The sequence below is a fragment of the Chenopodium quinoa genome, unplaced genomic scaffold (assembly GCF_001683475.1).
Source record: "Chenopodium quinoa cultivar QQ74 unplaced genomic scaffold, ASM168347v1, whole genome shotgun sequence".
Lineage (NCBI taxonomy): Eukaryota > Viridiplantae > Streptophyta > Magnoliopsida > Caryophyllales > Amaranthaceae > Chenopodium > Chenopodium quinoa.
In genome coordinates, this window is record NW_018742345.1 from 4,961,799 (window position 1) to 4,987,932 (window position 26,134).

The 26,134-nt window shown below is 35.5% G+C and overlaps 1 protein-coding gene across 3 annotated transcripts; it reads left to right on the top strand.

Annotated features, from left to right (window-relative positions):
• LOC110694476 (cyclin-dependent kinase D-1-like) lies at window positions 1-26,030 on the top strand. Of its 3 annotated transcripts, none has more exons than XM_021871654.1 (9): window positions 7-613; window positions 713-1,332; window positions 2,480-2,778; window positions 2,865-2,973; window positions 5,961-6,086; window positions 20,617-20,852; window positions 21,031-21,354; window positions 25,391-25,509; window positions 25,623-26,030. In XM_021871654.1, exons 2-8 carry the CDS (start codon window positions 1,222-1,224, stop codon window positions 25,446-25,448), a joined length of 1,263 nt encoding a protein of 420 aa, XP_021727346.1. In that variant the 5' UTR covers window positions 7-613; window positions 713-1,221; the 3' UTR covers window positions 25,449-25,509; window positions 25,623-26,030. The 3 variants fall into 3 exon arrangements, with proteins under 3 accessions (XP_021727362.1, XP_021727346.1, XP_021727353.1); XM_021871661.1 differs by having other exon boundaries at window positions 7-603; XM_021871670.1 differs by lacking the exon at window positions 25,623-26,030 and adding an exon at window positions 22,193-22,286 and having other exon boundaries at window positions 1-1,332; window positions 25,391-25,474.
• The last annotated feature ends 104 nt before the right edge of the window (window positions 26,031-26,134 follow it).

Consider the following 26,134-nt stretch of genomic DNA (forward strand, 5'->3'; position numbering starts at 1 on the left):
AAAATGACACGTGTTAAAAATTAATTGGTTAAAAAATATTTTAAAAAAACCAAAATTAAAAAAGAAAAAACCACCCAGCTAAACCCCAACCACCCTAAAAATCCAGCAAACCGCCAGCCTAGCCACCTCCCTCGTAGCCGGTCGTCTCCCCTCGCCACCAGCCCAGCCACTAGGGTCGCCGCTCCGACCAAACCACCATCCCTTCCCCGAAACTCCCTTGCCACCAATAGCCCCACTCCCGAAAATCCCAAAAACCAGCAATCCATCCGCGAAAAATCCCTCAAAACAACCAGCCCCACTTGAAAACCCCTCTAAACCTCCAACCCCACTCGAAACCCCCAAATATCCTTCCCCCACCATCGAAAACCTAAGCCGCTAGGGTTTTCGACGGTGAGAAATAGGTTGTTGGGGGTTTTCGACGGTGGGGGAGGGTTTCAAAGGGAGTTTCGACTGGAAAATGACGGAATTGTGGGTGGATGTGGGTTGCAACTTCGGCATAGGGCGTTAGGGGGGAAAGCGGCGCATAGTTGGGGCAGGGGAAGGGAGGAGTTGGCGCGGCCGGCGGTGGCAGGTTGTGGTAGTGGTGGGGGTTACGATTGTCAGGTACGGAATGGTGAGTTTTTTTGTTTTTTTTTTAAATTTAATTTGTTTTGTTTTTGTTTTTTTTGGACCAATTGTAGCTTGACACGTGGCACATAATCTGTTATAACAGGTCATTGACTTCTGTTGACCGGTTTGGGATTGAAGAAAAAAGAAGACCTCCCAAATTTCGGATTATTCCATTATTAACGAAAGTTGAGATTATTCTATATAAATTAGACAAAGTTGTTGTGGTGTTATAATCAAATTCTGTTATTTAACTATAACCTCCCTCACCTATCCTCACCTTCACACCTTCACCTTCACCTTTTTAATTGTCAAAAAGAAACCCCGTCACAATTCAAACTACAGCAATTCACAACATAATTTTTACACTCATAACAACAAAAAAGATTTCCCTTTTCTTTTTCTTTTTCTCTGTATCTCCACTTCACAGAATCAGACCCTTCCACCTGCCAATATGCATAACTTCTTCAATGTCTTCATCTCAATCCCATCAAATTAAATTGTATAACGCTTAATTTTCTTCATAATCACAAAAAAATTAGGGTTTTTTTGTCAATTTCTGGAATTTCCCCCTTTCAGAAAAGGGGATTATTATTTTTTTCTTTTTAATTTGCAATGTCGGATTTGGATAGTTTGATTACAAAGAAAGTTGCTGATCGCTACTTTAAGCGTGAAGTTCTTGGTGAAGGTACCTATGGTGTTGTCTACAAGGCCATCGATACCCAGGTTTAACTTTTTGATTCTTTTTCGTTCATTTTTTTTTGTTCTTGTATGATAGATGGGTTTCTAAATTTGCAATTGTTTACTACATTTTCGTTCATATCATATTATTATATGCTTAGTAGTATTACGCAGTTTAAGGGGTGGATTAATTTAATGTAGAATTGTTGTTGTTGATGCTACATATTCTTACTTGTGTGTGTTAGTTTCATAAACTAGCTTTTGAATGTTGATATGTTGTTTAATCATATTCTTACTTGTGTTTGTTCATAGTACTATTGCTATGGTATTATTAATTTATTTTTGTTAATATGATTAGGGGAGTTATTGAATTTAGAGGAAGTGATATGATGTGGGGATGATATTGGAAGTTATGATGGAAATTACTATTTTTTTTGTTTTAAAAGATAAAAGAAATAGTGAAGTTAACAACATGTGAGGATTAAGAGTTTAAAAGGTTACGGTGAGAAGTTGTAAAATTGACTTTGAAATTATTATATTTTTTTATGAAGAAAACTTTGAAATTATTATATAGATTAGTATTAGTTTTGTTTTCAATTAAGGTGGAAATAGGAATATAAATGCAACTCCGTGGTTTAGATGAAACCTTGTTTATTGGTAAAATTTTACTAATCTCTATGATAATATCTCCTTTGCCTTTTATTTATGCATCTTTTTTTGGTGATAGGCGTAAATTTTGTCATGGTGGTTTTTGTGATGAGTTTGGTGGGAATATGAATTTTTCTCCTTATAAAAATATATAAACGATCTTATTTAACATGTTTTTCCTAGTAGTTTCTGTGTAATTTTGTTTTGCTTGCTCTGTCATGTACTTATGTTTATTGTGAATTATATGTAGCTCATCTTTGGTCAGAAAGAATAGTGGCCTTGCATAGAAAGGGTCAAAAGTAAGCTTGCTTATTTGGAGATATGTCGTGTGCCCAGCACTTGAAGTAGTGATAGTCATAGATTTTTGGGAGTTTACTCTTGTAGCACCATATGCATTTTAGTATGATTCACATAGGATATGATCTGAGGAATTGGTGATCTTAAATTCTTGGTTTTAAAATTTTTAATTGTATATGTGTGACCCTATGATGTTCTTGTTTTAGTGATAGCTTTGGTTTAAAAATTCATTCGCTGCTATATGCAGACAAATCAAACTGTTGCAATCAAGAAAATTCGTCTTGGAAAGCAGAAGGAAGGTGTAAATTTCACTGCCCTGAGAGAAATTAAACTGTTAAAAGAGCTTAAAGATCCTAACATAATAGCGTTGATAGATGCCTTCCCCCATAAGGGAAACTTGCATCTTGTGTTTGAGTTCATGGAGAGTGATCTTGAAGCTGTCATTCGGGATAGGAATATTGTACTCTCTCCTGCTGACACAAAATCTTATCTACAAATGACCTTGAAAGCACTAGCTTTTTGTCACAAGAAGTGGGTCCTTCACAGGTGCTTCTTACAACTCAAAATTACTGGAGTGCTGTTGGCTGAGAGTGATTTGATATATGTGCTGACTAACTCTGTGTCTTTAACAGGGATATGAAGCCAAACAACCTGTTGTTAGCAGCTGATGGACAGCTCAAACTTGGGGATTTTGGTTTAGCACGTATATTTGGCAGTCCAGATCGCAGGTTTACCCATCAAGTGAGTATTAAGTAGTTTTGGATTTCATTTATGTCCTCTGATTGCTTGTTGCTAATTTAAATTCTATATAGAGGTGTATCTCTTTAGACACTTTAGATTGACAAGTTTCCCTCTTGGGTTACTACTCTATTTTTATTCCTCTTTCTAGTGCATGCTGAGTATACCTAACTTGTTTCAAATAAATTTGAATTACTCTATCAGTATGCATTCTTAGACTTTTTAAATTTTTAATTAATTTTTTCTTAAACTAAATTTTGTTTGGGGAAATTCTCATTAGTAGCCCATGTAAAATTACACATTTCAATGGTAACAAATTTTTTTACAAATTCTCCCAAATAACATTGCTTTTGACAAGTTTCCCTAACATGACAATTTATTGGTAATTGGCTTAATTAAGCAAAAATTTACTTAATAATTAACAAAAATAAAAAAAACCAGCCACCCTGCCAACCCTCGCCACCTTGCTCCCCACCCCGGCCACCCCCGTCGGCGCCGTACTACCCCTAAAAGCGTGCGCCGGCAACATCGCACCACCACCCACCCCTACCCCTCCCCTCGGAAAAATCTCCCTCCTCATCGGCCGGCGCTGGCAACATTATTCACCCTATCCCTTGTCATCTCCACTCCCTTTCCCCATTTAACCACCACTCGAAACCCTTAAACCCCCAAATAAAAAATCTAGGGTTTCGATTTGGGTGGTAGGGTATTGGGGTGGAGATCAAAGGGGGGAAAGGGAGTGGAGACGACAAAGGATGGGGGGAATCGTGTTTGTCGGCGAGGAGAGGATTTTGGTGCCGGCCGATGAGGAGGGAGAGTTTTCCTAGGGGAGGGGAAGGGGTTTTAGGGAGAGGGGAAGGTGGTTCAGGGGGTGGTTTAGGGGTGAGGTCTAGGTGGGGTGTCGCCGGCGCGCGGTTTCAGGGGTACTACGGCGCCAGCGGGGGGTGGCCAGGGTGGGGGCAGGGTGGCTGGGTTTTTGTATTTTTATATTTTTATTATATTTTTGTTGTTAATTATTAAAATAATTTTTGTTTATCTAAGCTAATTAGTTGTTAATTACAAATATATTGTCATGTTAGGGATACTTATCAAAAGTAATGCTATTTGGAAATTTGTAAAAAAAAATTGTTACCATTGAGAATGTGCAATTTTACATGGCTACCGATGGGAGTCCCCCCCCCTCTCCCTCTTTTTTTATTGATTGAAACTTATTTGACATCTACAATAGTAATATGAATATAATGAAACAAAATAGAACTATCCTTTTGTAAAATAAAACCATATTGTTATTTCATACTGTGTTCCATGATTGAGTTTCTGGATTCTGTGGCAACTGCTTTTAAATTTATTGAAATCGTGGTTTGGAATTAAGCCGCTGAATCTGAGATGATGCAAACAATGCTAAGATCAGGGCCAGAGTTCTTTCTCTAATCTCTGTAGAATCTCTTCATGTTATTTTCTTTAGGTAACTTTTGAATGAACAATTTCTGTTCAGATGATGACAACTTGATTGTGTTGCTAGCATATCTTATAGATTGAAATTTTTGTTTCATTTTGTTTCAACTTTCTGTTGGTTGATTGCTGTGACCTTGTGTTGCTTGCATATCTTAGAGATGTAGATTCCTGTTGTATTTTGTTTGAACTTTCTGTTGGTTTATTACTGTGTCCTTGAGCTGTCTACATCTTGGCACCTTGGAAATCTTACCTTGTTTTTTCACTTTTATCTGTAGTTGGCTTACTTATTGATAACTTATTGAAATTTCTTAAAGTACATCTGAGTTATAATTTTAATTCTTGTTCTCTTTGATATTGGTAAGCGTTTAAATTTTAAACGATTTCATATAAAATACTTTAATTTGACTGCATATTTCCTAGATATGCTTGTGTTAATGGAGGTTAAAGCATGATGGGATGAACCAAGGGCCTTAACGTCATGTAAAGAATGCTATTTTATGTTATGTCTAGGATCTTGCTACTTGTTGCACAATATGTTGCCATAAACTTGGGGTTTTCAATTCATATCGCAGGTAATAGTATATGCTACAGGTCGTGCTATGGTCTTATTTGTTACTATTTGTTAATATCATCAGGCCCATTATGTTCATATATAAACAAGCCCTTAAACTGTTGTTATTGGAAGTGTTAGGGAACTCCTTAAGTCAAATACACTTTTCATAAAAAGATTATCCGTTGGAAGGTGCTTGTAGTAGTATAGCTTTTAGTCACTTGATTGGAACTATGAAGTTAATAAGTTCTGATATTTCATTTCAGCATACACTGAGCCAGCTGTGGTTGGTTTTGTCTGGCACATGTTATGTTGACCTTATGATCATCACTATAATTGTCACCATGACCAAGATCACAAGCTTCTAAGTGTTGAGCTAGGAATGAATATAAATATGCTTTTGAGCTATACCATATTATGCCAACAGTTTTATCTGTGAAAGTACCAGCTGATCATGAGCACATCTCTAACTTTTTATTTTTTACAACACTAACTTTATTTCGTATCTATTGGTACAAAGTGTGTTAGTAGAAGATCAACTACACAGAACATTTATAGGTATTCCCTCTTAGGGAGGTCAGGGAGAGGCCATAAACAAGAAGTTTAGATTCTCTTAATGTACTAACACAATTAGGCCATTGTGCTTGTGTGCACAGTAGTATTGGATAGATCTGGGTGACCTGAATGAGGATGTATCTCTGCTGAACTAGTTTGGGTCATTAGCGTTTTTAGTCATGTACCAAAGAATAAACTGAGTTGAAGTATGTGCCTTTATTTATTTATTTATTTATTTATTTTTTTTTTTTTTTTTGCGGAAATGCTTGTGGTGAAGCTTAAGGATCAAGGTGCTAATTCTGACTAACAAATCTCCCTCTCATAGTCTTTTCTAGTATTTTGTCATATAATTATTGTGAGGGTGACAAAATTTTGTTAAATAGCTTACGTTCTGCTCAATCTGTGTTAGGCTCTAATATATTTTTCATAGGTTTTTGCTAGATGGTATAGAGCACCTGAGCTGCTATTTGGCACTAAGCAATATGGTCCTGCAGTGGATGTCTGGGGTGCTGCTTGTGTGTTTGCAGAACTACTATTGAGAAGACCTTTTTTACAGGTAAGCTTGTTGTACTTTACAAATTTTGTTTATTTATTTAGGATGTGTATATTTATTTGACCTCTTGTGGGTTATCAAAATCATGAATATAGAAACCATTTGTTAGTTATATATCGAAAGTTAACCTCTATTTCTCTGTTTTGTCTGATTTTGAAAGTTGGGATCACACTAACCTTAAAATTTGGCAAGGTGATTGCCCGGAAGACCTATATATGTTGATTGTCATATTACTGATTATTTGCTAAGCTTGATGCAAGAAGTTGGGTTTAGAGGAGCATACAATCATTGATAGAAGTGAATAGAGAGGGTATTTGTTATTGCAACATTTTTTGGGGGGGGGGGGAGGGGGGTTGATTTGCGCATCCTAATGCTCATTTGTAGCCTTAAATTTCTGTAGTTAAATAAAAGTAAAAGATTTGATATCATGAAAGTATATACTAAGACTTTTCTAATAAGACCATGTATAACTATATTTTTCCTTGTGTATACATCACATTGGTCACAATATGTAATCACAGAGGAGTGTGAGTAATGTCAAATGTCTAGTTGGTGCAATATTAGGGGAGTGGATGAAGTAATTAATATGTAAACTAATTATTTACGTAATGGAATTATTTTTTCTAAAGCTCTAATGCGGCAAGTCAAAGTTCAAGTTCTGGTTAGTATTGGACTATTGAAACATCTGAAATTTAATTCCATAGAAATAGAATCCCACACTGCTATAATTCATGATATAAAGTATCAATTACTACGGAGAATCCCTTACAAAACACTCTTTATGTATTGGAATGATCTTAATTTAATTATATGATTGATGATATTCGTACAAGATCTACAGATGGCCTTGTGTCAAGTGTTTATAGCCTGTGTACAAGGCCATCCATATGCATCTACTATGAACCATATGGCCTTTGGAAATAAACTTGGATATAGACTTCTGGCTTTCTTTTTCTGTGCGTTATTATAATTTATATTGCATGCTATGTTACATGGACTCGGATACGTATCCGTGTCCGAGTGTCCGTCAATTTCCAAAATTTTAGGACACGGGGACTCTGTCCTATATTTAGACACGGGTGCGGGGACACGACACTTTCATATTTTGCAAAAAAATTATACATTACAAATTATTTATATATTTCATTAATTTTCTTTGTCTAATACCTAGGAAATTAAAATATAATATTATTTTAAAATAATTTAAAATGGACTAATTTAAATAATATAGTAGCATGACAGACAATATAAATTAAAAAATACTTGTAGTAAAAGTAAGTACTCCGTACGTAGTAATAAGTGTACTGTAGTATGTGTAGTACAACTTTTTTTATATAAAAAAACAAGAGTTGTAAAAGAATGTACTAGTATAAAAGAGAGAGGATGAGTGGTCAAAAGTCAAAAGACAAATAAAGTAACTAAATTCAAAAGCTACGACACAGCTGTCCCACTTTTCCACCCTTATTAATTAACAGCTGTCCTACTTTTCCATCTTTTCCTCACTTATATCAGAGTAAATACCAAAATTTTCATTTTCTCTTGCTAATATCGATCAACTCATGCCGGAAACAATGGAGTCTGCGAAAAATTTATACCAACCACGATTTCAAGTCGGCAACAATGGAGTTTCAGCCTCTCTCTGAAGTGTCCAAGTGCACACTGCCAAATCTGACACGAATTTCGTGTCCGTGTTTGCGTCGTGTCGTGTCGACACGGACACTTCGGGATTTTGGCCGAGTCCGGTGAACATAGATTGCATGTATATTTCACAAGCGTGTTGGGTCTCTTAGGTGAGTGTATTGGATGTTGTATTATAGGTTTTTGTTTTCTTTTGATTTGGTTGTATATCTCTTTATCTGCAATTACTATTATAAATCTGTGCTTAACATACATGATGTATTTACTATTTCATGCCAACCTTCTTGGGTCTATGGACACTTTGCTCTTTGGAGTTCTTTTGAAAGATCAAAGTTATTTCATGAAATTGAGTGATTTCACTTGGATGAAGTACGTTTTCAGTAAATTTTGTTTGGAATGGGAGGCTCGATCAATGGGGTGTCGTAAAACAAAGGGAAAGGGTATGCCTTCAAGAAAGGGAAAGGAGGTGAAAGGAAATTAGAGCCGTTACATTTGTCTTTTAAAAAAACCACCATAGCTCATCGTCTTTCTTTTTTCTGAACCCCATCTCAACCTCCACAACCAAACCCCACCTTCTTTCTCATCGGAGCACTGCCTCACTCTTGTACCACCATATCTTATTGGAGTACCTTCCCTTTATCTTTTAGTCTCTTTTGTTTTTCCCCCTCTTAGATCTAGTTTTTTTCTAGGATGAGGGTGGGCATTTGATGGTGAGGGTAGGTTTTCGGATGGGATTTGGATGGATTTTAAGGGTCGAGGTGGGTTTTCTGGTGGGGTTGTGAGTGGGTTGTTAGATTGGGGTGTAGTTTAGAAGAGTTTGTAGAAATAAGGTTTGTTTTGTAGTGGATTGGTGACGCAGTGGTGGTGAGGGTGGTAGTGGTGGGTTGTTAGATTAAGGTGGTGGTTGGGTAAATTTCTCTAAGATTAAGTGGGTTTTTTAGTAAATAAGCAGTGGTGGTTAGGGTGGTAGTGGTGGGTCATTGGCAGTAATAAGTTGGTGATGGTGGAATACATGGAAGTGGTGGTTGTGGTGCGGTGGCGGCTATGAAAAGAAATTGGAAATATGTTGGGGGGGGGGGGGGTGGGGGTGGGGTTGGGGTTGGGGTTGGAGGAATCAATGTAGTAGACTTTGGGTTAATAGGGAGGATAAATGGAATGTCCTAAATGTCGATAAACATCAACAAAGGAAATTTGATTCTCTTATCTTACCTGAATATCATTTAGTGTTTTAATTTTTCACACACCAAGTGTCGTACCACGTTGAATAAATATAGATGGATTTTGTTGCAAAAAAAAGGTTAATTTAGAATTCTATTTTCAATTAAATTGAATCATAATATAGTTTTATCTTAAAAGTCCATAAACAACCCGCACATCGCACGGGGCACAAAACCAGTATATATGTATAAGAGTAATTTCACAAGCCTAAAATGTATTAGGGTGGTCAGTGAGGACTTATGTATTGTACTGAAGGGTCAGTGAGGACTTATGTATTGTACTGAAGGGAAGTTTTTTTAGGAGAGTAAGGATGGCAAAACTGTTTTTATAATGTGATAGTGGCATTTCTCTTGACAGATTGTTTGAGGTTTGAGAGTACATGTTTTCCCGCGTGGTATTTGGAAAGTCTTTGCATCCTACGTCTTTGTTTTGGGGCATTTCTTGTGTTGCCCCTCAACTTTTAAAACCAAGACTTAGGTCTTGTTTGGCTGATTTCTTATAGGCACTCAAATTCCTAAGAAGTACACTTAAAACTAAAAGTATGTTGTTTGGTTAACCAAAAAAGTGCCAAATGGGAATTAATTTACCCACCTTCTTTCGGTAATTCAAATTTTCTAGGAATTGTAATTTCCTTAATACCTACCAAACAAACTAAAGCGAATGCTTGGGGATCAGGTAAGAGAAATTATTTCCCATAAATTGTAAATTACTAGGTGAAGTTAAGTCCCATTGCAACCAAATAAGGCCTTTGTATTCTATCTATTCAGTTGAATAGCTGAATTGGGATATTATTGTTCATAAACTTAGAGCTTGATCCTTTCTTTTCTTTCTTCAAAACCTTCATTTATGACCAATCGTTGCCTTTCAAAGGGAAAAGTGATATACTATAATCTAAGAGAGCTAAATTTCATGACATTTTTTTTTATAATTCATCCCAAGGGTCATTTTACTAATTTATGGTAGTTGCTAGGGAATGCTCTAATGGAAGAAGGGAGAGAAGAAAACAGGTAGGTGGTGCTAAACGCAGATTGTGAATAAAAAGTTGATAGTTACCATTGTGAGAACTGCAAAGTTATTTTTTGTGGAAAAAATTACTTTAAGGGTTTGTTTGGACAAGCTTCTGAAAAATAACTTCTGTTTCCTAGAAGTAGTTTTCCAGAAACTATTTCTAGGGAAACACTTGTAAGAAACAAATTTGTTTGGCCCATCAAAAATCAGAAGTGATTCTTAGATTGAGAAACTATTTTACCTTGTTTGGCCCATATCAGTTTTTTTTTTTTTTAAAAAAATTATTTGGGAGAATAAACTAGTATTAATTTCTTGTACATTGTTGTTAATAGTAGTTTTTTTTTATTTATTTTTTTAATTTTTGGTTAGCAAATTGTTTATAATTGCTTGTAAGATAAAATTTTAATTTAAAATTTTGAACAATTCATAAGTCTAAATACTTAGATTTTTAAATTTCATATTAATAATTCATATCCAAAAGTTTCATACGTTCATAATTACAAACATAATGTCTAATATAATTATTCCTAATAAAAGATCCAATAATGTTACAATCAACGACTCATTAGAGGAGTTGCAATATTGTAGCGAATAGACTCCATACTAAAATCATCCATTGATCCATCATGTTCTTTAAGAGTAGTTACCGGGTTGCCTCCAATATCCACACCCCCTTCAACTTCAGGTATATAATAAGGTATATAATAAGGATCTGCATCACATTTATCAAATTCCAAATCTTCAAGCGCGTGTCTTCTTATATAGTTATGCATAGCCATAGTAGTTGCAACAAGTTTCTATTGAGTTTCCAACGGAAAGCTGGGCATAATTGATAATATCCTCCATCTTTTTTTCCAGACACCAAATGTTATCTCTATAACGTTTCTCAACGACGAATGTGAATAATTAAAGACTTCATAGAAACCATTTGGAGGTTGTGTTCAACAACGAAAATCAGGAACATGGTATCGTTCACCTTTGAAAGGAGCCAAAAATCCTTTCATATTCGGATAACCCGCGTCAATAACATAATATTTTCCTGTACATTGTATAATATTAGATAATGACACCATAGTATATAATAATGGTAACGATTATACACATAATAGTTTCATAAATATATACCTTCGGGTGGATGAGGGAAATATTTCTTGGGGTCTTCCATTGCATCCTTTAAGATTCGATTGTCATGAACAGATCCCGGCTATCCAGCAACAAAATATGTAAATAACATGTCAAAGTCACAAATTGCTAACACATTTTGTGTAGGGATACCTTTGCGCCCTATGTAAGGGATTTTATCCTCCTCCGAAACAACACATGGAATATGAGTTCCGTCAATGGCACCGATACAATCCTTGAAATGTGGCCAATATTTATAATTATTTCGTATCTTGGTTGGAACCTCCTTGAAGTTTGGATCAGAAGGTCTTACAATATCTTTAGAAAATCTTGTCATTGCTTCAAGAACTTCATTGAATTTTCTACTTATCGTTTCACCAGAATGTTTAAAGCGATTTGCATATTACGATTAGATTGAAATTGTGCACATAAATATATGAATATTCCGAGTGCTTCTTCAGCTGGCATGGTTCTAGTTGACTTTAATCCATAATTATCCACTAATAATTTTGCAAGACTATAAAACACATGGGGTTCCATTCTTAATATCCTATAACTTTCACCTGGTGTAGATAAAACCTCTTGCAACCATTGCCATCCAGAACATAATGAAATCCTAGTAGGTTGTTTACATAAATATTTGAGATAGTATTTGGTACGTATCGTTAGCCCTGTGGCAGCATATAACATCATTTGTTTACCCCTCAGTTGTTCTTGAAGTACTAACTCTTCACCGTCTTCTTCTTCTTCGGAGGATTCATCCATTACATCATCATAAGCACTTCCATTTGAACTAATCTGATTAAAAAAAAAACAAGGAACCAATTAAAATTGTTTACTTTAAAGTAAACCTTATATAACAAAGCAACTATAAAAAGCTAATATTAGTCAAGAAAGTATAATGATAATGATATATAACAAATACTAAGAAAATCGAAATAACTAAAATAAATAAGAAAGTTAGTCTGTTACAACACGGTAATTAAAGAGAGTAGCAATAAAAGCATAAATACAATGTTTCATAACAAATAAAAAAAAAAAAAATTAACGTTGAGAAGCTTTTTTCTCCCTTTCCAATTCTTGCTCAAGCCAAACACTCCGTATATTTTCATCAGGAATACCAACAAACATCTCTCTATATTCTCGTTTCACAAATAAACGAGTTCCTAACATATAAAGCTCATTTCAACCCCTGGTGTTGTAGCAAGCAATGTTAGACACTCTCCAATGCTACAACCAGGAAGGTCAGTTCTTTTTGAAGTTACAGTAGAACTAGATTGAGAAAAATTCTCCATTGCACCAACAATACGTTTTAGCTCATTTGGCATGAGCTTAGCTGTGCTAACTTTAGATTTCTTTCCTTTTTGTGTTTTTTTTCCTCTTTGTTCCGATGTTGTATTGACTTTGGTCTTGTCAATGCTTTCACTTTCAAGTTGTTGAGATACTGTTTCATTGATACTACCATCCATAGTAATATCCACTTGCTCCTCATCTTCTATTTTTTCGTTGCCTATGGTAGACGAGTCTTCTATTTCAGTATCATCTTGTGAATAAGGGTTCCATAAAGTTGTAGCAGAAACGATTATTTTAGCAAACATGATCTCTAACTCTGTTAAATTTTGGATTCCAGCTTCACGAAATTTAGCAACACCCGAACTGGCCTATACAAATAAATAAATGTAATTAGTTACAACTAACTAATTGAAAAAGGCAATGTAGAAATCAGATTATTGTTATGCTCACCTGTTCTTTGAGTGCCCACCACTGATCGGATGCAACAATTGTATTTTTCTCATGATCCCATCCTAACCCTGTCTCCTTTTCTATGAGATTTTTCCATGTAGTGTACTCCGTTTTTAATTTCTCCCACTTGTTTTTTAATTGTTTCTGGTCATACATTTTACCAGACCTTTGTTGGAACTTTATAACCACATTATTCCAACCAATTTTGCTAAAATGAGTGTGTGGTCTATTCCCTGCATGGACCTCTTCAGCACAAACCTCACAAAAAATCTTAGTTGTTTCATCATACCAAGTTGCTTTTGACCTCTTTACTTGTTCGTTAATCTAAAGACAAACAAAGCCATGAAACGTTGTGCATTACGCATAAGCTTCACCAACCATACACACAACATAACAATGCAATCTGCCTCCCAATGTCACGCTTTATAAATTCTACTAGCATTATATTGACAAACCTTAGACATCATATCAACCATTCCACTATCACAATCCAAAGTAATTTGGCACCAATACAAGCAATTTGAAAATGAAAGAATCCAATTCGAATAATGCTTTGTTTGGATACAAGAGTTTTATTTAAATTTCTAAAACAATTAAGAAAACTTCATAAAACAAAGAAATTGAAATAATTAGTCAAACCTGTTGAAGCTAATAAAAGAAATAAAGAAGAGAAAATAGTTTTAGAGAAACCGAAATAAAATGATGGTCATATTCCACACACTTGCATAAACGGGTACATTACATAAGACATCTACCATTCCAAGAAGCTAAAAAAGTAAACAGAATAACAAATTGCTAAGTAAGGATATTAGTGAGGAATAAGATCACTTCAAACCTCCATAAAAACACTAGTGCCTACCATAAGAAATGAAGTATCAAACTTATAAAAATTAAAGAAATAAAACTTAAGTACTTAACATATTTTAGGGCTTAAATTATGTAAAATTGATGAGTTATTTACAAAAACTTGCATAATACCTACCTCGCACGCGACACACTCCCTAGCTGCCCTTTAAACCCCATACTCTTTCATCCACGACAACCCAACAACAACACAAATTAAGTTGGAGAATGAGTAAAAATGGGGTTAATATTGATCTCTAGCAAAGAATCTGGGCCATGGAAGACTGTATTGTCATAAAGAAATTCTTGCTAATACATAATTCCTTCTCAAAGCTTTTAATTTAACAACAGACTCAACTATCTAAAAATTTATTTACTTTACAAGCTATTTAGTTTACTTTAATTTCTTATTAACTTAAAAATGTAAACTACAAATTCAAGCTGGAACTTGATAAGAAATTTGATCTAATATATTAACATAGAAGAATAACATAGAAGTCGAAACCAACTCAATGAATACTTTATAGAAAATGAAAATAACAAACTACGCCTACAAATATGGAACTATCCCATGATTAGAATGCATAAACATAGCCTACCTAACCTCCCACTAATAACGTACTCCTAATTAATTTATCCTCACAGAAAATGGACCCTTCAACAACAACTAGCCATAATTGATTTGAATCAATCATCCAACAAAACCATGTCATTTGAAGTTCACTACGGCACTACCCAAACACTTGTCATATTAATCCTAGTTCATCCAACTCAATTGAATCAAAATTGAAAATACAGAATTTGAAATGAAACGCCTAAATTGAATCAAAATTGAAAATTTCAAGATCTAAATTCTGGACCAATTCACTAACCCTCATTGGCAGAACTTCTTGTTCTTGACATATTGGGATGATTTGGATGAGGAGAACGAGTGAGATATATATCTTTCTCCTATTTCAAAATCAATGCAAAGAAATTAGGGTTCTACCCACAAAAGAGAATGATTTTTGGCCTTGAGGGTTGAGGGGTTTGTGTTTCAGGAGAGAGAAAGAGCGAGCTGATGTTTACGAGAGAGGAGAAGAGAGAAGAGGGGTTTCTTTTTTTAAATGGGATATAAGAGGTCTTTTTGTGAAATGTTAAGGATATTTTTGTCCAACAAAAAGTTTCATTAAATGGGAAAATAGCTCCATGAGAAACTGATATAGAGAAGCTCAAAATTGGTGCTTCTCATTTTGCCCACTCTAGAAGCTGTTTTGGGCTTCTTGAGAAAGTGTTTCTGTTTTTTTAAAAAACCCTTGTTTGGCCCAATTTCTATTTCTTAGATAAAGAAACCCTTGTAGAAACTAGGCCAAACAGTTACTAAATAATCCAACTTTTGCTCCATTCTCCCAAAATAAACTAACCTTTAGATTATTCCAGAATAGTCCAACCTTAACCTTTATACCCGTTCTTTCCATAATGAACCCAAATGACCAGTTACCTATACAACCGGTCATCCCTTACTTTCTCCTCCATCCCACCATCTTCCTTCATTACCACCACCCCAAAAGCTCCACTGGTCCACCCCCATGATGACCAACTCCTTCATCTTTCCTCCATGACTAACAACACCACCGACCACAAGCACTGAAAATAACCACCACTACCGCTAAAACCGCACCAGCAACACCAACATCTAAACCGCACCCAATCACCCACCAACACCAACACCAAAACTACACTTCACCTAGAAAAATTGTCCTTAAACAACCTCTCACCACAATAAGCAACCACCACCCCCACAAGGCCACACAAAATCAGCCCCCTACCCAAACCCACAAACAACCCCTCACTTACACAAATCAGCCCCACCTACTGAATAAGTACGACATCCATAAAATCAGCCCGCCCAAAAATAGTGGATTAGGGTTTTTTCGGGGTTCGGTGTTTTTAATTTGTGGTGGTTCTTGGTCGTGGGAGTGATTAAATTCGGTGATGGCGAGGTTCGTGGTGGTGGTGGTGGTTCTTGGTGAGTGGGGGTGGTGAGGTTTTGGGTTCATGGTGTTCTTATTGGTCGGTAAGGAGGGGAGATGAGGTAGATGCTAATTGAGGAAGATGGTGTTAATATTGGAGGTTAGCCAAGGAAGGGGAGGAGAGAGAAAGGAATTGGTGTTGGTGGTGGTTAAAGGGAGTATGTGGTGGCTAAGGAGGTGGTCATGGAGAATGAGAGAGGAGAGAAAAAGAAGTGGGGATTTTTTTTTTTAAATATAATTGTAAATAAAAAATAAACCAATAAGAAAATGACACGTAGGCAAGGCAACTTGTTATACCGGTTTGGTCACCTCATGGGTTGATATGGGAAGATGGGGGTGAAAGGTTGGATTATTCTGGAATAATCCAAGGTTGGTTTATTTTAGGAGAATAGGGCAAAGGTTGGATTATTTAAAGTAATTTTTCCTTTTTTGTGTACTAGGAAATTTTCTAAAATTTATTTGTATATATCAATGGTAAATGTGTAAATAATTGTAATTTTTTTTTCCCTTTTCATTTTGACTTTTGTAAGTTGAAATTTACCATGTGCAATTTTTTTTCTTGTGTGTCAAATGAATAGAGAAAATCTTGCAATTGTATATATCATCAATGACAAATTTGTAAATAATTTTTAAGGTCCCCTTCTCTCTCTCTCAACTTTTGACTTTTTTATGTACAACATTTGGTTTCAACGCGTACTACATTGGCTCTTAAATGTTCCAACATTTGTCTGCCTAGAAAATTATGTTCAATGAATTCACTAAAATGCTTTTAAATATATAGCGAGATTACTAAAATACTGCATGATATGCAGTGGCTTGAATGTAATAGATATATACCTGGCCACCCTCAAATGGAATAGCCACCTGGCAACCTTAAATGGAAAAGCCAGGAGTACATGGATATTACGTTAAATTTCTCTAAATCCTTACATTCATGACAATACTAATGGCATTATATTGTTATTCAATGCACTTGAAGAGACCTGTTATATATTTTTTTTCCTGCTTATGCATTGGAGGAGTTGAACTGTTGAAGAAAACAAAGAACATAAAACACAAAGCATTTTATTTGTTTCTTTTTGTCATTTTGAAATATTCTATTCTCAATGCTTGATTTCCAAATGGTTAAGCTAACCGAACCACTTGCACTTTCTGGACACACTATTCATGTGTTTCATCCAAATGCTTTCAATTTTTTGAAAAAGATAAGGGGGTATTTGGTTCACATAGTGGTATGAGTTTGGAATCAGGAATGAGGTTAAGGTGGTATCGGGTTGGAACTTGATACTTAATACCATGTGTTTGCTTCTAGAATGGAATCTCTCACTATTTCCTCCTTTTATTTGATACCTAAGGGAATGGAATGGGCCAAACCCACCTCCCCCAAGGGTTTTTATTTAAAATTCATACTTTTGACAACTAAACATTTGGTATGGGTTTTTAGTCATTCTAAACCCATACCTCATACCTATATTCCGTGAACCAAACACCCCTAAATATTCTAAAGTATCCTTACCTTTCAAGTTATGATGATTCCATTTTCTCTAACATAAAGTATTGCGGATGAAAGTGGATGATAAAACATGCTTTTCCATGAAAGACTAGGGACCCTCCATTATATCTTTCAAATAAAAGGATGATGTAGGAAAGTGAGCTTATTTGTGTTCCTCTTTACATCATCATTAGGGCACACGACCATGCAATCTTTTATTTCTGCAACATGTTCCTTTTGTTTGTTTTGTTTTAGTGTGAGCAGTAAATGATAATTATAGTAAATATTTGGAAAAACACACTTTAATAATCCCAACTTTGTCCAATTTACTTTAATTAATCCCTACTTTATAATAGTATGTAATAATCCCAACTTTTACCTTGTTTTCTTTCTGCAGTCCCCTGAAGAAAGGGTAAGTATTTTTTTTAAAAAATGAAACTGCCACGTGTCGCACGTTTATTTGTTCAAAAAAAGAAAAATAAAATAAAAAATAAAAATTTTAATAGATTAAAAAAAAAAAAAATCAACCCCAAAGCCAATACACAGCCATGACTACCGTCGGTGGCCAAAACCTACCCAACTCAGCCAAAACACAGCCATGACCACCGTCGGTGGCCACGATTTTCCGGCCCCTAGTACCTCCTTTCTTTTCCCCTCCCTTCTCCCTACCCAACCTAACCCCGAAACATAACCCCCCTGATTCGAAATCGGTCCAACGAGGTTTGAAGGCGAAGGTCTAGTTTTCTCGGCTATTAGGTTGCAATTTTTGGGGGAATTATCTGGGGTTTAGGCTGTGGTTTCCCAGCGACGGCATAGGCGTGTTCAAGTTTCTGGTGGCGTCTGTATTTCTGCCGGTTTCAGACGTATTTGGGGGACTTTACAGGCGTATTTTCAGGCATTTATCTCAGTTTTTTGGTGCTGTTTCAGGTGTAGTTTTTAGGCGTCTTTAAGGGTTTCAGGTGGCTGTTGTTCGGTGGCTGTATTCTGGTGGTTTTTGGCGTTTTCTAGGTGAATATTCAGGCGGTTTTTGGGCTGTGGTTGGAGTGGGGGACCGATTTTCGGTGTTGGGGTAAGGGAGGAGGGGTCGGAAATTGGCGGGGCTGGAGGGGGTGATTGGTTAGGCTGGGAAGAAAGGTGGCCACCATAGGCGGCTGGTGGCAGCTGGTTTAATTTTTGTAATTTTTTTTTTCTGTTTCTTTTAATATTTATTTTTATTTAGTTTTAATCTTTTTGGATCAATCACGTGTAGACACGTGTTAGTTAGGCAACCTACAATAATAGGTTGTTGACTTTTGTTGACCAGTTTGGGATTGTTTGAAGAAAACGCACAACAAAGTTGGGATTAATACAGAATAATCGATAGTTGGGATTATTTAAAGTAAATTGGGCAAAGTTGGGATTATTAAAATGAATTTTTCCTAAATATTTTGGACTACGTACCAACCTGGCAAGATGTATGAGGATAACTCTGAGGTGTCTACCGTCCAAATCCTTTTGTTTGGACCAGTAAGAACTAGATTGGTGAAAGTTGTTAAGGCTATGAAACCTTTCATCCACTTTTTTCTCGTGATCATTTGTTGTATACTTCCTCATGTTTCATAAAATTGCAACACTTTGCCTAAAAAAATCACACATTTTAGTGGAAGTGTTGTAATATTTTTGAAACAGAAGAAGTATTAGAAAGTTCAAGTCGTCAAAGCCATTGAGACAAAGGGTAACTTACACTTTATATATATATATAGTTGAATCATAATATGCTCAATGTTTGACAATGGGTTCACGTGTGATATTCAATCAATCAATTAAACCTTAATCCCATAAGCGGGGTCGGCTACATGAAACAAATTTGATTATTCCGTGTAGTTATGCTGCTACATCCCTTACGATCCAATGCTTCTTCCTCATGCAAATCCATATACTTCATATCCTTCCTAACTCCTTCCAATCAATTCATTTTCGATCTATTTCTCCCTTTTTAACTCCTCCATGGTCCTACTCTTCCACTCTTTAAACCGGTGTACCCTCGGGTACCGTCTTACATGCCCAAACCAACGCAAACGATTTTCCCTTAATTTTTCTATAATGCTTGCCACACCTACTTTCTTGCGAATAACCTCAAATCTAATTCTATCTTTTAGATTGTTCCCATACATCCACCTTAACATGCGCATTTCCATAGCCTCCATCTTTTTAATGTGCTCCTTCTTAGAAGCCCATCGTTTTGTACCATAGAGAAACACTGGTTTTATGGCAGTCCTCTAAACTTTTCCCTTCAACTGTCACGTAACACTCCCGTGGCCGCTCTCCATTTAAGCTGACCCGACTTAATCATGTAAGGCCAAGGTCTTGGTCAATGTCACAATTTTTCTGGATGATCGACCTAAGATATTTAAAATCACTCATGGTCAAATCCTTACCATCCAAATTCACCACTTCGCTTTTCCTTGTGAGTACCAAAGCGACATACCAACTTAAACCCTCTAGATTCCAACCTTTGCCTCCATTGCTCTAACTTGGCATTAATCCCATCTTTAGTTTCATCCACCAAAACGATATCATCCACAACAACATTCATCATGGAACCTCATCTTCTAGTTACTTCATCTAGAAGGACTAGAACCGTTGCAAAAGGAAAAGGGCTTAATGCAGACCCTTGGTGCAATCCAATTGTAATAGGGAAATCTTTTGTCAACCCTCCACATGTCCTTTCATTCGTTGACACATCTCGATACATATCCTTGACATTGAAAATCAATTTTTAGCTCACCAGATTCTTTGACACAACCTCTCTTGGCATCTCATGATAAATTTGTTGTGTCAAAGAGTCTGGGTCCAGCTAACAATTGCAGCCATTTCGTTGTTAAGCTGAATTTAAATTTCTGTACCACATTCATTGGACCTATGAGCCTGCATGCTTTCTTCTAAAGTATCTGTTACTTGGATTTTTAACCAGCGTTGGACTCATTAAGAATATCTTATGTGAATATAGTGTGCTTTATTTTCTCAAAGATCAAACCCAAGTACTCATATCAATTTTGATTGGAGTATGTTGGAGTGTTGGACATGAGCGGGCACTTGGCGGGTAACATAGTCCTATACTACCAAAGCACCATATGTATATAATGTTCTTTAAAGGAAAGCTCTTGTAACATTTCGACATGCCTTAGTTTGTCATTGTATCTTCTCTTGTTTGTGCTACGAGCTGTTATCCTCCATCAATTAATCACCCAACATTACAGAACTGTAATTTATGACTTGATTGTATGGTGTGCCTATCTTGCTCTACTGTTTTCAATGTGGAAATTGTTTTGAATTGGATGTCTTGACTAATTGTATAAGATCTCATAATTCCCCCTTTTTTTTTCTTTTTTTTTTTTTTAATTTTTTTTTGTTATTTTTAATATTTTTGTTGCTGATTTTTGTATGAGCTGATTAGTTGACCTCCCTTTTTATGCAGGGTTCAAGTGACATTGATCAACTTGGCAAAATTTTTGCAGCCTTTGGGACACCAAAGCCTGCTCAGTGGCCTGATATGGTATACCTTCCCGATTATGTAGAATACCAATATGTGCCGGCACCTCCTTTACGTACATTGTTCCCAATGGCAAGTGATGATGCTTTGGACTTGTTGTCTAAGATGTTCGCTTACGATCCAAAAGCTCGAATTTCCGCGCAGCAGGCCTTGGAGCACAGGTATGTCTTGAGACTCTCGACAGTTTGTTTGTAATCTTTATTTCCAATTTGGTTTCAGGTTATATCTTCCATATATAATTGTGGTGGGGAATTGGTGTGCTACTGTGCTTTATTTGGTGCGTCCAACGATTATCGCATTTATCCTTTTATCTTTGATCTATTTGTGCTAACCGTACAGATACTTTACATCACCACCAGCTGCTACAAATCCAGCTTCTTTACCACGACCTTCACATAAAGGCGATAATAACGCAAAAGTTCCTGAGTCTAATCCAAATGAAGGACCTACTGTGTTGTCTCCACCTAGAAAAATGAGAAGAGTAATGCCCAATAGAAATGATGGGGGTGAAGAAAATGTTCACAACGCTGAAAAGTTAGATGATCATGTCAGTGGGAGTAGATTAACAACTGGCCCAAGCTCAAGCAGAACTGATACAATACCAATGTCAATAGATTTTTCTGTGTTTGGATCTAGACCTCCTCCTAGACCAACTATTAACAGGTAATTTTATTTTATGACATCTAGTAACTTACTATCATTGATGAATGCGAAAACTGACCCTAATCAATGCCAGTGACATCATCATTGTCTGCATGTCAGCTTCTCATCAATTCTTCTTCTTTTTTTTTTCAATTAAATAATATTTTAGTACGTAATTAAAAATTTTGATAATCACAGGTGCTTCTGGAAAACTGTGCAATATGAAGTATACACTATACATCCTCTATTTATTTTTATTTTTTTTAATTGCAACGTTTGAATTTTTGCACTATTCACACACACTCCTTTGATCGTCTGTTCTGATTTATATGTTAGGAAAAATAAGTTATGTGGGATCTTGTTAGATTCATCTCGAAATACACTTGCATATAATTAACTCTTTTAATTTTTACTACAACGAAACTTGATATATTTAAATGTGCATTGGGATCCGTTAAATCTTCAATGTTGTGAATTATAAAGGAAAAAAAAACGTGGAATCATTTTGGGACAGAGGGAGTAATTATTAGCTATGACTCATAATGGATGGAGAACTTGTGACAGAGCATTGATTTTTCCATTATATTGGTTTTCTATCATTTTTTTTTTTCTACTTGTGGAACTAAGGCATGTATTCAACATGATTATTAAGGAGGGCTATTTTTAATGGGGGAACCAATCCATTCTACTCTAGTTCGTTGAACTAAACAACCCCTAAATGGTAGTTGATGGAGTTTAGCTACCTCTCCAGTGTGGTGGTCAGGCATGTAGAGTCTTTTTATCCTATTTTTGAATGCCAGTGCCCTAGACATGTGAGTTTTGTGTGGCAGCTACCAGTAACATGTCCTTGCTGTTTTAGATGGCTCCCTGGTTTTGGCATAGACTACACTATTTGATGCAACAGGGCCATGCAGACTTGCCGTCATCCTTAACTCTTTTAACTGACACCCCAGGTATAATTCCAACTTAGACTTCTCCCTTGTAATTCGTTTAATCTAATCTCAAACACAAAGTTCTGATTCTTAAGCAGAGGTTTATAAAGAATCGACTCACCACAACTTCTAAAGCAACTGGGTTATTAGGTTGATTAGTTAAGTGTTCACAAGTCATAAATGCTAGCTAGCTTCTTAGAAGCTTATAGAGAGCTTAAGAGACAAACACGAGAGTTGATTGTCTGAACATTATCATAGTTCTGAATAATACATGATATTATCCACCTCAATAGGGTAGTGTTCTTCTTAAATAAGGAAACTAAGTCAATTGATCTGCTAGAATGGATTCAACTTGGGACCTCTGAACTCGAAGCGGACATAGCTTTATATAAAATGTGGAATGTAATATTGTAATCTTAAGATAAGTTTCCTACATAACAACTATGTTAGTCTTGGGATGCTGAGAGGGCTAGAGGAACTTAGGTTCCTTGTGCACTTTATTGACCGTTGGTAATATCTGGCTAGGTATGTATATATGAATTTTTATATTTGAAAGCCTGAAAGAAAACTCACCAAATTCTGAATATTAACATTTACTTATTTACCAATTAGCTTCAGCCCTAATCAAGCTCATTTCCTTAGGTGCTAAGCATGCTTGTATAAAACTTGCTATAGCCTTTAAACTGTATTTGGGAGAGGTAAGAAACTGTAATACCAAATCATTGATGAACGTGTTTATTGGTTCCATGCTGTTTCTCCCAATTATGTCTCCTTTTCTTGAAAAAACTTGAAGTTCTTCCTGAAATCAGATTTAAGGCACCTTCATTGAGAATTTCCATAATTGAAGTACGAATTCACATATTGGACAACAATTTGTCACGTACTATCTATACCTTTCTTTCGCTTGGAAATTTCATCATATTTAAGGCACCTTTCTTTCTTCAAGGTTCCTGTTACTACAATCTTTTTCTCTTCATTCTCAACATATTTTCTTTCTTTTTCTTACAAAAAAATATTTTTTATTTTTATATTGAAGCAAACGCATTTTCTTTAATGACATTGAAGGCATTCCTTTCTTCTTTTTGGGTCTTTCTGTTAGATTAAAAGTAAACTTAACATTTTTTTTCATGTTATCTGTCTCTAATTAATATTTAACCTGAAGCATAATCATTAATACCTTTTGAAGTGGTTCCTTGATGTGTTAGGAGGACTCTTCAGCTTTCATACTGGATTAATTCTTATTTTTGTGCCCTTTACTGTTGGATAGCTCTATTTTGTCTTTATAATCTATGTTACTCGGAATTTTCATTCACCTCAAATATACCCATGAAACTTGAGTAGTAGGACAATTGGACACTTCATTGTATACCAAAATCATGGAACTTTTTTTACAGCATTGGCGATTCAGATACCTGGACAATGTACAAATGTCAGGCATGGGTAGCCATATCTTTGTAAATTAGTTTAAAACAAACATAAACAAGGTTTTGTATTAGAACACCTTTATTTCATTTTTTTTTTTATAATTTTATAAAATTTTCATAGTAGACCAACTTTAAAATCTTCTTTTCTGCTATTTTCTTCAATGGGATTTCAAGTGCTACTACCAAACAACTTGAACATGCTTCTTGAGTAATGGTATAATTTGTTCTTTTCCATATGTAAAAGTGAGTTAATTCATCACCCAACAGGATAGAAAATAATTTATTTATTAGTATTTCTGTGATTGTATTTTACTTGGAGAAATTCTCAGTCAAAGTCAAACGTCTAAAATATAACACATCAAATATATCCGTCCGTTTCTCAATACATGCAACACGTTAACTTTTAATCATGTATTATAAAGTCAAGTTGTTGCATGTATTAGAAATGGAGGAAGTACTTAGTGACCGAGTCATTAATAAGCTATCTTACGCACCAAGCCTCAAAAGAATCCTGATATAGCCAGTGGAAATGATGTGCAAGTCTTCTAGTTATGAAAAATCCTGCCATATTGAATTAATGTCATTTATTTACAAGGGTCCAGTTGGCAGTTACTATACCCCTAGTCCATTGCCTTACCATTAAGTTTTGTTTTGCCGCAGTCATGATTTCCTATCTAATATCCTGAATTGGTCTATATTGATTGATCCATCACAAACAGCCTTTCTGTTTACTCATGATACTATCTGCTGGGATCTGTATTATCTTTCAGGTTTAGCTGGGTGGACTATTGTTACAGAGTGATAAGTCTCTTATTTGAAACATCAAAGTAATCAGCATTTTTTGCTGTGTTTTGGTCTTTTGGATGAAAAGATAGTAATTTCCAAGTTGGGTGTCTAGCTTGGTTACAGTTTATAGTTTGACCTGGAAGCTTTATGGGGCTTGGTCTTTATCAAATTTATTGGAATTTCTTTTCTTTTTTTTTTTTCTTGCTCGCTAGAAAATTATTTTTTAAACACACAAATATATGTTAGTTATTATAAAATTGAAAACAATTATGCCCACCCTTATGGTTGATATAGTATCTTCTGGAAGAAGCTTAATGTAGTGCATTAGTTTTATTTATATTAAAAGAATGCTCGACAAATTCGCCGCTTGAATGTGTTGGTGCCTGTTAGGACACAATAATGTAGAGGCTTAAAGCAGGGAAAAGAGAATAATGACCAAGAGTTATTATCTTATCGTCTTCCCCTCGCTTCTCTCCTGCAATTTGAACTTGGGTTTGACCTGGCTTTTATACTTATTCGGATATATTTGTCTTTTAAGAACAGGTTGATAATTCATCTGACATATTATTAAGGAACTGTATACAAAGTTCTTATTACCAATCTAATAATGTTGAAACTCATATCCAATCTTAAATTTAAATCTAATAAAAACCCCAAACAGAATTTTTTGTATGGCTAAACTTGTTTTTCATTGCTTGTGCTTCAGTTTTGACTATTACTGTCTCCTACTATAATGTTTTGGATGACTACTCAAAGGTTATGGTGTAGCATGGTATGGTAGAATTGTAGTATAATTGGCTTGTGTAGAAGCCTGTGCTATGAATGTGATCTAGAAACACGTATAATATTTTAGAATAAAATGTTAGAGTCTAAAATGGTTTTCTTCTGCTAAACTTTAATTTTTTTCTCTGGCAGTGCTGATAGGACACATCTAAAGCGCAAATTAGATCTTGAATTCCAGATGCCTGAATAAGCTGAATACTGATACCAAGTGTTTTTCTCTGTGTTTTCTCTGAATGCACAAATTAAACCAGGTATGGCTTGATTGACTATCAATTCCTCCATTGTTTTTATCCCTCTTAGTTTCTGTTTGTATTCAAGTATGTGAGTTTTTATGAGTTAACTTTTGGGCTATTGGCTGTTGCAGGCCGTTTATTGACGAAAAACCCTGCAGTGGGAGTCTGATGATGGTTGAATATCTGTAGAGCTGTTTGAGAGGATTGGTAGAAGGTAGGAGCAAATAAATCGAGCTTTATCATTTCCCTGCAACCCCTCGACAATCCTTGAAAATTTGATGGGGAACATTGGTTGAACAATTTTTTTATAGCTTCTAAATTTTGTTATGTAAGGTATTGTGCGCGATGTAGAACTGAGTGAATTATTGTAACAGCCTAACTGGTGATGAGTGATTAGGGATTTTTTTGTTTTTATTTATATTTATTTTTTGTTTGCAGAAGTTACCAGTTGTCTCTCCAGATGTTGAGAGTTATTCAATTGTTGTAAACAATCTTCGTGTATGAGTTATCATGATGACGGCAATGCTTTTTTTTGAAAATTTTGACCATTCCCAAATTTGCTTCTTCGTTGTTTCAGAGGCTTCCATTTCTAATTTCTTCCTGGAGATGGGAAGATAGTAATGGGCACAATTATGGGTGTTTC